Source organism: Cuculus canorus, chromosome W, assembly GCF_017976375.1.
Source record: "Cuculus canorus isolate bCucCan1 chromosome W, bCucCan1.pri, whole genome shotgun sequence".
Classification (NCBI taxonomy): domain Eukaryota; kingdom Metazoa; phylum Chordata; class Aves; order Cuculiformes; family Cuculidae; genus Cuculus; species Cuculus canorus.
In genome coordinates, this window is record NC_071440.1 from 6,915,774 (window position 1) to 6,928,178 (window position 12,405).

Below are 12,405 nucleotides of genomic sequence, written 5' to 3' on the forward strand. Positions count from 1 at the left end.
TACATCAATTTGGTTGCATCAGTTCCATGATGCTATGCTAATTTACACCAGCTGAGGTTCTGGGCATGAATCCTTTTGTTGTGTCTTGACTTTTCTAGCATGCAGTTTAAGCAACATTTGATAACCATATGCTTAGTGTATTGTGCCAGTAGAATGGGACTTAGAAAGGGGTGTATGGGAAGAGTGGGAATAATTGGAAATGTGTGTTGTTAGATTTTATTAACTTCAGAATGTGGCATACATACAATGTCAACTTCTCTATGAAACAAGGGCCCCATGTGAAGTCAAAACATAGAGTGAGATCCTGTAACACAGTAGTAAAGAAATCTTAAAATTCTGTTGATTTAATTCTTTACATTTTCTTCTAAGGTTATATCTTAAAAATTTAGCAATCTCAAAGTAAACACTTAAAAATGCAAAGACAGTATGTAAATGAACATCTAATGTGTTAGACATCTGAAGCATGTTTGAGTCTTTATATTTTGCTTTGACATCCATGAACAGGAAGAATGCTTTTCACCATTTATGTGAGGGGAGAACAAAAGAGCTCCTTTTAGGAACTCACACCTTTTGTAGTAGTGCAGTTGAAGGAAGCTGTAAAGTAGTTACTGCTGATTATCTGATTATGCATGAACTACCTAGGTGAGCATTCAGAGAATTTCAGCTTCCTTCGGCCATTTTTGTTGATTAGTATGCATCCTTGTAGGAAATCTGGTGGGAAACAAGTGTAACTGATGGCCATCGAGGCAAAAAGCAACTAGAGAAATGAAAGGAAAGTGGATGGAGATCTGAGAGTATTCCAGTGGAAAACTCAACTGTATAGTGTTGGGCATCTGATTGTGTCAGTCTATTTTCATGTAGTTGTTTTATCTCTTAAATGTAAAACAGTATTCCTTTTTAACTCTGAAAAAAATTACTTGTTTTTAGAAATGACTGACATCTTCTGAGTTAAAGGGGAGAGCAGTTACAGTAAATTGGAAAATATTTGTGTCTGCAAACTTCTTTCTGGAGCTTTCAAAGTAGTAGAGGCCACTTGCAAAGCTCTAGGGTTTAGTAAACTCCATTGTAGTGTGAAGTTAGTAACATAACATACAGTGTCCTTTGGGTTGTAGATGATCACTTTTTTGCTACTACTGGTTTAGTTATTTATTATTTGTAAGCCAATTAGCATTATTCTTCTATATTTGGATTAGAGACAAGTCACCTACCAAATCTTTTTTCTCTGTAGACATGAACAAAATAGCTGTTACTTATGTGAATACAAGCAGTTGTACTTTCATGTCATTATCAAAATTTTCTATTTCAAAAGCCACTGCTTAACGATCACTAATTTCAGCATTCATTTAGGACATATTAATGCAGATACTCTGAACTGTTCATTAGGTGTCAAAAATGATGACAGCACGTTGCTGGCTTTGTTATATTTTGATTATACACCAAGAAACAGAAAAAATAAATTTGAATCAATGTTGGACACTGAGATAAATAATTTCTCTGCAATAATTGTTTTACTAAATCGATTGTTGCTGTTTTACTGCTGAAATAGAAATTTTATATTTAATGCTTTTAAACCCAAGTGCAGTCCTTACAATGCAATGACCTTTTCCTAATATTTTTTTTCATATGGTATAGCCTTAATTCAAAAGGCTATGTAAATAGGATTGTGGACAGATTTCAGTGAATTGAAGAGGCTGATGGTGATACTCTTCCAGTAGAGAGGGTGTGGTGGACATCGTCTAAGTTGTGGGTCCAAAACCATTTCAAATTACTCAGCCATATTTGTCAGCTTAACACCAGCAGGCTGCTCTATCAGCTAGTTGCACTGACAACTTGCTTTGTTATGTTTCGGTTCAGCTTTCACTTCCTCCCTTATTTAGCAGTCAAAGAGGCTGTTGCTGAAACAGGCAAGAGAGCTTTCTTACCCTGCTTCTCTAATACTATTATCAGTGCCATTTATTCGATATATTAATGGGGGTAAATTAAATTTGGTGTCACTTGAGCTGCAGGAGACACTGCAGTATATCCCTTATAGAGACTGATATTTAGGTTCTGATTACATATAACCATGCTAAAATATCAGATATTATTATGGCACTGAGATAACAATGTTAAAAAAATAAGTATGCTAATATTAAAATACTGATTGTTGAATTCCCTTTTATTTCAACTTGTGTATTTTCTGAAATTTGTTTGAGGGGAAGTGAATGTCAAGTACTGCACTTCATTTTCAAATGTTCGCAGGTTGTTATTGATACAATTCTGCTTTGCTGGAAATAGATTTTAAAAGATTTCACTTGTATCTTAGGTGTGGGAAGCAGAATTTCCCATCTCAAAGCCACTTTTTTTTCTAATATCTGTTACTAGAAGCTCTGCTCAAAATTCCTTTCTAAGAAATAAGAAACCCTTCCTGACACATTGTCACAGTTGAATACTGATTTATGTGAGTTGATACAACTGCAGTCAGTTTCTTCTATTAGAATTCATTATTAGATAAACAAAATTGTTGTATAGACACTATAAGAGCTTCATAGAGATGTTGCAGCTTGTTTGGGCTTCGGAAGCCTTTTTTTCTTTTTTCCCCCCTGTACATGGAGCCTCGCACAGTGTAGCTCCAGTTGCTATCTGGGGCCTCTACTGCCTATCACAATATAAGTAACTTCTCCTGTTGTTTGGCATATTTGTGACTCAGTCTGTGGTAAAAGAAAACTAAGAATATTTGGCAATAACTGCAAGAACCAAGAATGTGCAAACTAAGTCAGCACTAAATATTTCTGTTGATATATAGACAATAGCAAGTATTGATGGATATAATTTTTATGAAAATGGTAATCTGTGGATCAAAATATCCTGCAAACTGCTGTCTTCTCCTAAGAGGCATTAATAGGATTAAAATTATGGTTTTTATATTGTACCTGCTATTTTGGAAAGAGATTGGAGTATACTACTAAATCAAAATCTTTTTTTTCTCAGTCTTTCTATGGTTCTGTGTTTCTTCATTGACAGTTGGTAGCATCAGTGACAAATGGTCTTTCCAAGAAATTGCATCTTCCTCAGTTATTTTGTCAAAGGCTTATAATTACCTTAAAACATTGCAATTATACATTGCATCATATTCTTATGCCTCCTTACTGCATGGCTGCTGCAGAAATAAAAATGGAATTAGTTTAATTAAAATACTTCCTTCTTTATAGGCATTATTAGGTATTGCTAATGAGCAGCTGAAGTCTGCTGGAACATGCTAGATTTTTAACAAAAACCATCATAGAAAATCATCATGTCTGACATATAATACTTATTACTATTCTAATTAAACTAGTGTGCTAGTCTTCTATGTTTAATTTGAAAACCAAAATTAATTTAAGAAACAAATTCTGCATCTTAAGTGTCTACCAATAATGGTATGATAAAACATACAACTTTAAAATTAAAGTACAAATGTAACCTAAAATTTCTTAATTTGTTAAATTTGTTACTTTTGCTGATTTGTCTATGTTTTTGAACACTTGCTTCATGTGCTTTGCTCTTTGACTTAAGTTTGTGTAATTCTTCTCTAGACCTCCCATGCTGTTAAATGCATGGGTAGAATTCTAGCTTCCAAGCAGGTCACTCACCTCTAAAGAAGACACTTTCAGGTCACATTATATATCCTGTATTATAAGAAGAGCTGTGGGTACGATTCTAGAAGTTAGTAACCTGATCTTTTACATGTTTTTTGATGGTTTGGATGGTAATGTTTTTTTAGATGACAGAGACAGTGTGTTGTCATTATAATATTAACACATTGGTGTGTCTTTTTTTCTTAATAGATCAAAAAATATTTTGAACTTGAGCCACTTGCACGTGGAAAGCGCTGGATTCTTAAACCCTGCTCCTTGGATAATATGGAGGCAGTAAAAGACAGCTTCTGCCTTCTTATAAACTTGTTAGAAGAGAGAGACTTCGAACCTTCAAGAATGTGAAACACAAGAGAGAAGAGTAGTTCTCCAGGCATCACTGTACCTGGTCATTTTGCTTGCAGCTTAATTATAGTGTGGTGTTAAGACTGTGCTGTGATATGCTGTTCATACACAGTGCAGAATGTCCTTTTGTTAAAATAAATATTCTGTGAATCAGGTACATGAATATTTCCAGTAAAGATGTCTACACTACTGAAATAGGGGATTCCTCTTGGTTTACCACTAGTTCTGAACACTATGTTGCTTTCTTGCGTTACCATCATCCTTGATAGGAAATGTTGCATGCACAAAATTGACATAGTCTGCAAAGGAGGAATTCTACCTGCTACCTTGTTTTTTTTTAAAAATAACTACTGCCTGAAGGATTTGTGAGACTAATTTGTATTAGCTTGTTTACTGAACCCGCAGTCTGGAAAGCACAGCCACTGAAAACCTTAATAGGATACCTTAAAGTCAAGGAGTTTCATGTTAATGTAAAAGTCAGTCTGAAGTTTTACTAAATGAAAACACAATTGACAACTTAGTTAATTGCTATTATAAAGTCACTGCATAGCCTTGTCAAAGGCAGAACCATTATTTTGCTGGATTTTTCATGAAAGGGAAATTAGCACACAAATATGTGCAAGTAACAGTATTTGGAAGAATAAGTGACATAAGAAGATGATCTAAGTAACAATATTTTTAGAAAATACACAATAATTGGATAAAGTAATAATTTTCATTGAAAGTAGTTTTCCATAAGAGAAGCAAAGCAAGTATCTGCTAATTCAGCTGTGGAGGTTTGTAGCAATTAAAGGCCCAATTAAAGGCCCAACCTCCGTTTGAGTGCCATAAGGAACTCCCCTCATTATGCACAGGCAAAGCTTCATATACCCTTATCACCTCGTTAGCAGCTACCCCGGTGATTTGCCACTTCTAAGCAATTAGGCCTAACTCAGCTGGCTACAATTCTTTTCACAGATCCCACAACTCCCCTTTCTTTGTTTGCAACTTGTAAAACATTAACTTTCTCCTTCAGGACTTTTTCTTTTTTATAAGATTCTTCAAGTCTTTCTCTGTCATCTTGCTCCCTTTGCTCCTTCAAGCGCTCTATTATTTTTTCCTTTTCTGATAAAGCTTAATTTCTTTGCTGCTTTGCTGTCTTTCCTTACATTGAATGTGGCAGTCTCATTTAAAATGTCCCTCCTTGCTACATCTACAACAGAATGTCTTTCTGTCCCGGTTTGTAGCCAGAGCGGCAGCCATTAACTGTGCTTGATAGGCAATTGACCCCACCTGCTGGCATGCCTGAATCATATTGACAATTGTAGGATTCTTTCAGACCATGCAATATTTGCCCGCATTCTCCACCAGCGTCTTCTATCGCTAACTGCAAAATTAAAGCCTCTTTAGCTGCTGGGTAGTCTACCCGCTTGTCAAGTGCATCCTTCAGTCTGTATTCGAACATTAACTACCGGGTAGATAATAGACTTGGCACCACAGGGTCATCTCTGGTAGCCACGTCCCACAGTTTAACTCCTGCGGTGTTCCAGACCTTTATATTACATACATAAGTCACATCTAAACCTGGTTCCCGACTCTTGTTGTCCAGATTACTTCAGTGCTCCTCGCTGGCTTTATTACGTTCAAGTTTTTTTTTGTTTACTTTTCAGTTTTCATGGTTTGGAAAACTGGTAAGGTCCTTGTTTAATTTTGTGACAGAACAGGCAGAAAGCCTGAAGGACATATCTTCTTACTTTGCTTTTCTTCTCTTTCCTGCCACATCAATTGCCTCACTAGTCATACTCTTGGAAATACCCAAGAACTGGAACTGTTCATTTTAAAATACAGTGAGGAGCCCGATATTGGTTCTATCTCTCTGTCAGTTTAGATGGGACTCAGCTGCCCATCAGTTTCTCTTGTACAGGTTAAGGAAGTTCCTTTCTCTGGATATGAAGAACTGGATCTGATCTACAGTTCCAAATTCTCTCTCTTAGCTGACATGATCTTAGAGGTTACAGAGTCCCCAGATTTCCACAAGGTCCCTGGATTTCTTTCCTGTTTAGAGACAATGACGAATAAGAAATGGTAGAAAGGCGTGAGAGTATTATTTCTCAGAGAAGGCAGGCAGCTTGGGGAGGTAAAAAGGGAATCAGAGCTTTTACTGCTTTTCCATTGAGCGTTAATTAGAGGATGAGAGAGAATTTTTTTTCACTGTTTTTCCTCTTCTTTCCCATATGTTATGGACCAAATGAATTGAAAATAAGCCCAACTGTATTGCATTCTTGGAACTGTACTTACTTGTATCATCAGTGAGTCTAGGCAAAGTTATATTTTCATCACGATTTCCCAACTATGCACTGTTGGAAGGTGCTACATGACTAACGTACAAAAGGCCCAACTAGTTAATGAGAATATGGCTTTGGCATACACCAATATCCTCTTGGACTAGAACCTTTTGATGCTTAATGCTTTTTCTTTAGCAAAATGGCAACTGCACAGGAGTAGTGATTTTTTTTTTCTTCAAATTTATTTGAATATACTTTTTCTTACTAATATAGTGATCATTCCTCACCACAGGTTGAAACAATACTTCATAGCTACTTAAGGCTAAGACGAATGCTTTACTTTGAATGTAGTTCTGTGGTTTTGTGTTGCAGATGGACTTAATGGATGTGTACCTTTTTAATGGCTATAAACATCTTCAACCTTTTATGGAAGAACTAAAAATTTTCATAGCAGCGCATGTCACACTTCTTTGTCTAAAGTGTTCTTGAATGTTCCAACTATGGTAGAAAATGTAAGCACCATGCAGGTTTTATTCAGATGACCAATCTCAATTGCTTTTTTTTCCTTTTTCATTTTTTAAAACTATTCACATGTATTCATCATTTAGATGAAATAAACTTGGGCACTAGGCTCTACTTTCCATGCAAGTTCTTTAAGGAGTGAACATTGTCTTTTTAAAAAAGGTATTGTGCTTTAACATTCTTTAGACATTTGTTAAATTACTTTGTGTGTTTATGTATGTATATGTGCCCACATTGGGCTTCTTCTTAGACCTGTGGCTGTCCGCAGTGTCTCAGCCATCAAAATGAAAATATTATCAATCAGTATCCAACAACAACTGGTTTTGATAAGCTTCTTTGTCTACCCACTCTGAGCTGGTAATCTTACTGCTTCCGTGTTGTGTCTTGTACTTGTACTTCTAACATTTGTATGGAAGAACATTAAATCTTAGCGACTTTTTATATTCTTTCTTGATGTATAATGTTCCATGTTTATCTTAGCTTGCCTCTTCAAACACGCTATACAAAAATCTATTTCAGTTAGCTTTGTGCATTTCATTATATTTTTTGAAGTTGCAGATTTTTGTACCATATTAGTTAATACAGTTGCCCTTTTCTAATGGCAATTAATTTATATTACAAAAGTTTGCATCTTTACTGTTGAAAGTATTAGTTAACTGGCATATTATCTTGACCTTATACTAAATATACAGTGTCTTCAAGTGGACAACTGCTGACACGAGGAATTTGTACTCTGTGATTTATACATGATTTCCACTATTCCCACCCCAAAAAAAAAAAAAAAAAAAAAAGCTACACATTTACATACATATATATATAAAATAGAACTTCCAAAAATTGACTGATTTATTTCCACAGCAAGATGTTGTTATTCCAGAAATCCAGAAATATATCTTGAAAGATATTGCAGGTTTATTGCTAGAACAGAGATTGGAATAATCTTTATACAATTATTCCATAATGTTAAACTGGGGCACGTGTTTACATGACTAGAAATTCTTTTTAAATGGAGTGACACAGCAAAGTACATACACCAAAAAAATTTTACAGAAGTTAAGCAAAGGAAAATGCTATGAGAAAAACAAAAGCTTGCTGAGACAACTTAATGTTATCCTATCAAACACTGTTGAGTAGAACAGATGCTCACTATGCAAGTTGTAAGAGCTGATGGAAGTACATCACTGCTAAGCAACACTGGAGTTGCTGATTCAGCTCCTGAGATATGCTTTTTTCATGTTATTATTTTTAAAGCTGTCTTTTACCAAGACTGAAACAGATTTAAAAGATCTGTAAACTTGGAATATTTTCTTCATTCTTTTGTTTCTTATAAATAGGAACTGAAAAATCTGGTAATCATGCCTCATTTGATAGCACTTGAAAGAATTTTCATTAGCTCATTAGCCCTTTGACTTAGGAGTTCAACCAAATAAAAAACAATCTGTTTGTGTCAGCTGTAGGTTAGTCATCCAGGACCTAGGATAACGCAAGGAAGAGAGAGTTGTTAATTTTTATCAATATACCATGTAACTATAATTTCAGTGTGCATTGGAAAATATTTGCGTGCATTAAGTAAAACAAGACTGTTTTGCGGAATGAAAGCCTATAACCCAAAATGAGTTATAAAGCAGGTATGTTTATTTCCAGCGCTGGGGTGCAAGGGGGTTCTCCTCCTAGCTTGCACACCGTATGACTTAACAAGCAGCTACTTATAGTGTAAAGACATGCATAGTTATAAGCGCCTACTACATATTCATAACCTTTCCCCGCTTCGTATTATAATTAGTTCTGGAAAGTTCGTTCCAGTCTTGTGCCTGCATAGTGCCTCCTGGTGGTCGTGGGCCGGGGTCTTAGGGATGAAGTAAGAAGTCTTCCACAGGATGAAAAAAAGTGGGGTTTTTTTCCTTGAACTGTGTACAGACACAGTCTCTTCTAGTTGTTTCCATCCTTCTGCATTCCAATGCCCACTTATAAGTAAACTTCTGCTAGCTGGCTCCTTCATTATCAACTTCCAAGGTCTTCAAGACGAGCAGCAGTGAACATTCCCAACCCCCCTTGTCTGCTTTCGCTCATCAATTCCCCACTGTCTTTTAACACGGGCAAATTCATTTGCCAACTGAGTAATTTATCTCTCAAAGGGGAATTGGATGATATTTTGTTGGAAAATTACCCTTTTAACGCATTCTCATGGGCACTAGACATAGAAGTCAAACTTGTTAGTCGTTGTAGCATTCTCCAATTCCAAATAAATAACATAGCAGAGGAAACAAAGCTAACTAAAACTAGCATTAGAAGGACAATAACGGGGTGACACAACTTATTTGAATGCCAGTCGCGGTAGGGGGCAATCCAAACATGTCCCACCAACGATGGTTCACATGCCTTTTACCCTTTTTAGGACCTCATTTCTTTCCTCTGTGTCATGGTGGACTGTTATCAGGGGTTTTTACCACTTTCCTGGACCTCGTCCAGAATTATAATCAAGTCCTGATGTTTCATTAACTGTTTCATTAATTATTTTACCAATGTAAGATTCATTTCAATAGGTATAGGTGATAATTTGTGAAATATTGTATAACTGGATTTTATCAGCAGATGGGATACAACTGGTGCTAAATAAGAAAAGTCACACCCAACAATCTTAACTAAATTACAAATACAGAAATTAAAAATTAGAGTGATTCTTGCTATCCATAATTCTCTCATCTATTACTACAGAGGTACAAACAGTTCTCAAACACACACAACCCTGGCCCATATATACAAGTACAGTCCTCGGATTAGCATCTAGATGGATCTCAAAATGACAGATGCTTTGCTCAGTGTCGAGGCAGATGTCTTGAGCATCGATTGCATCATTTAGCAAATGAATACTTATTGTTTTTGTGTAATGCAAGATTCTAAATTTACAGTTTGCCATTTCCCTTTCATTATTTGTGCCCATGTTCTATATTCGGAAGAATAGAGCACAGTTTTATCATGGCTGAATCCTAATGCGATGATGGGGTGGACTACATATATTGAAGTGTTACACAAAGGCTGTGGCTGTATTAGTGATGGGGTCGTGGGTGAAATTTACCAGAGTCTACCAGGGTTTAAGCTTCCTCTCTAAGCCAGTGGCACTGGTCCAAACCACTTTCCAGATTTCAGTGGGAAAATTCCTTCACCACCTTCATTATAATTAAGAAGGCCACTGACTGCATCCATAATTGTGCCTGTATACAGCTGAGGGACAAAGAAAGATCTGGATTACACCGAGTGCGTTTCCTATTAATTCATGGTCTTGTTCCTCCACCTTTTCCCACTTTGGTAACACAGATATAACATAACAGATTAGTTCCTAAAGCTAACAGAGAAGACTGTAAAGGTTGTCTTAATTTTGTTAAATCACTAGTTGTGGTGGCCAATTTATTCATTAGTATTTCTGAGTCAATTCCATTTAGGACTCCCAGTCCCGTCTCTAAAGTTCCCTTTGTGTTCTGCCCCTGAAGAGTACTTGTTTTCACAGCCAGGCTGTCCAGTCCTCAAAGGATGTTTTTAGAAAATGAGAGCATGCTGGTTGAATTTCAGAAATATCAGTTTGCATTAGCAGTTCAATACGTTTAAGAGACCACTCTGGGTTGAACAGCATTTGCTATAATATTTATTTTAAATTTGAATGAGAGCCCAATGGTATCATAGGCCCAGAGACAAACCATCTTAACAGTCTGGACTAATGTAAAATTATGCCAACAGTCTAATTCATTGGAAATACAGGTCTTTGTATTCTTATCTGTAGGTGTAGTTGAGATAGTAATTTGGGATGCCTTTTTATGGATAGTCCTATTAAACATTTGGAATCCTACTTTGATTTCTCCTCCTACAGTCCCCTGAAGTTGCTGATTCCCCTGTTCTCTAAACACATTCCATTCTTGCCTCACATATACTTGATTTTCATGCATTATCACAGTTGATGAATTTAAACCCTTTCAATCAGAATATTTCCCAGAGCTCCAGTATACCAAATAAAACTTGAGAACAAGGCCACTCAGTATTCTTTTGGCTAGAGGTACTTTTTCCTCCCTGGATTGTAATTATAATCATGAGAAAAATAATTTTCCTGGTTGGACTTGCGTGACCCTCCATGGAGATCTATGTGCCTTTTTCACTTGGGTGCGATGGATCCTTGCACTCTGCTCCTTGATTTCCATTGCTGTGAAGGAGGCAAGGAACATCTGGAATGGTCCTTCTCACTGCGGATCCAGAGTCCTCTCTGCAAGAGACTTTACATATACATAATCTCCAGGTCGTATGTTATGCACAGGTTCATCCAAACCCCTACTTTGTGTCTCAACCTCATGTTTTTCAATCTTTTGGAGCTGTTTGTCCAATGCCACCATGTAGGAGGTCATGATTTCATATGCAAATAGTGACTGATCTGTTGCACTACTTCTGAGATAAAATGTGGTCCCCTATCAGGAGACATAGTTGCTGGAACCCCAAAGCGTGGTATTATCTCCTGTAGTAATGTTCTCGTTATCTCCTTGTTTTAGTAGGGAATGCCTCCGGCCAACCTGAAAACAAACCAGTTAATACCAATAGGTATCAACATCCCCCCTGTCCCCCAGCCCAAGGCTGTTGCCTCTTCCAATTTGTCCCATTTCTTGTTTGGTGTAATTTTGGGATTAGTCTGGAGGCAAAGGTCACACTGCTGAGTCATTTTCTAGCTGCAATCGCTTTAATTAGGTGTATATATAAATCTTCTGCCCCCCCATGTCTCTTCCTGTGTTTTTCCCTCATCAAAGTCCATGTTAAATAAAGGGTAATGATTAGTTTCCCTTGTGCAGTGAGGACCCACCCCTCTTTACTATATGACCCTCCCAGGTCTATAATAAGTTTCTGATTATCTGATCTTCCTTGGTATATTCTGGTTTACCTTCTAGGGAGATTTGCTTATCAGGGATCAAAGCCCCTTTTGTTTTTACCTAGCCTTTGGCTGCCAGTTTTGCCTTTCTGTCTGCCAGCTCATTTCCTCTCCTCAGTTCCGAATTCACTTTCCGGTGCACCTTGATGTGCATGATTGTCGCTTTCTCAGGTAGCTGGACTGCTTCCAGCAGTCTCTGAATCCCTCTGCATGCTTGTTTTTTTGCCTTGGCACGTCATTTCTTGCTTAAGACATAGCTGTTCCCATCCGTGAACCCGCCCTCTGCATCTTCCATGGGACTGTCTTTCAGGTCCAAATGGCTCAAGTAGGTGGCCTTGATGGTCTCTAAGCAGTCCTGGTGCACTGGTTCTCCTGTGTTTCCGCTGAGAAAAGAAGCTGGGTTGATGATGTTCGTAAACAAAATTCCCACATCATCATGTTCCAACGTTATAGCTTGGTATGTTAGGAACCTTTGTGGAGAAAGCCAGTGCCCACCTTTCACTTCCAGACACTAACACAGTCATTTTCTAGCCCAGGGTAAATCTTCATGACTCCTAGATGTTTAGCACGACGGCTGACACCGCTCATAAACAGCCAGGCCCTAGGGTAATCCCTTGCTTCTCATAAGAGAAAAGGAAAAATGGCTTACTCACATCTGGAAGTCCTAAGGCCGGGGCCGACATCAGGGCTTTCTTCAGCTGTTCAAAGGCTTGCACAGCCTCTTAGCTCCGTAGGAGGTATTTCTGTTCGGCAGTGGTTA

The 12,405-nt window shown here is 37.4% G+C and overlaps 1 protein-coding gene across 1 annotated transcript in view; it reads left to right on the plus strand.

Moving 5' to 3' along the window:
• Window positions 1-3,959, plus strand: part of LOC128850204 (ADP-ribosylation factor-like protein 15) — an 83,597-nt gene extending 79,638 nt beyond the window's left edge. Inside the window, exon 5 of the mRNA XM_054053189.1 lies at window positions 3,807-3,959. Within this exon, the coding sequence (XP_053909164.1) occupies window positions 3,807-3,959 (153 nt within the window). The remainder of the gene's footprint in view (window positions 1-3,806) is intronic.
• Window positions 3,960-12,405: the final 8,446 nt, after the last annotated feature.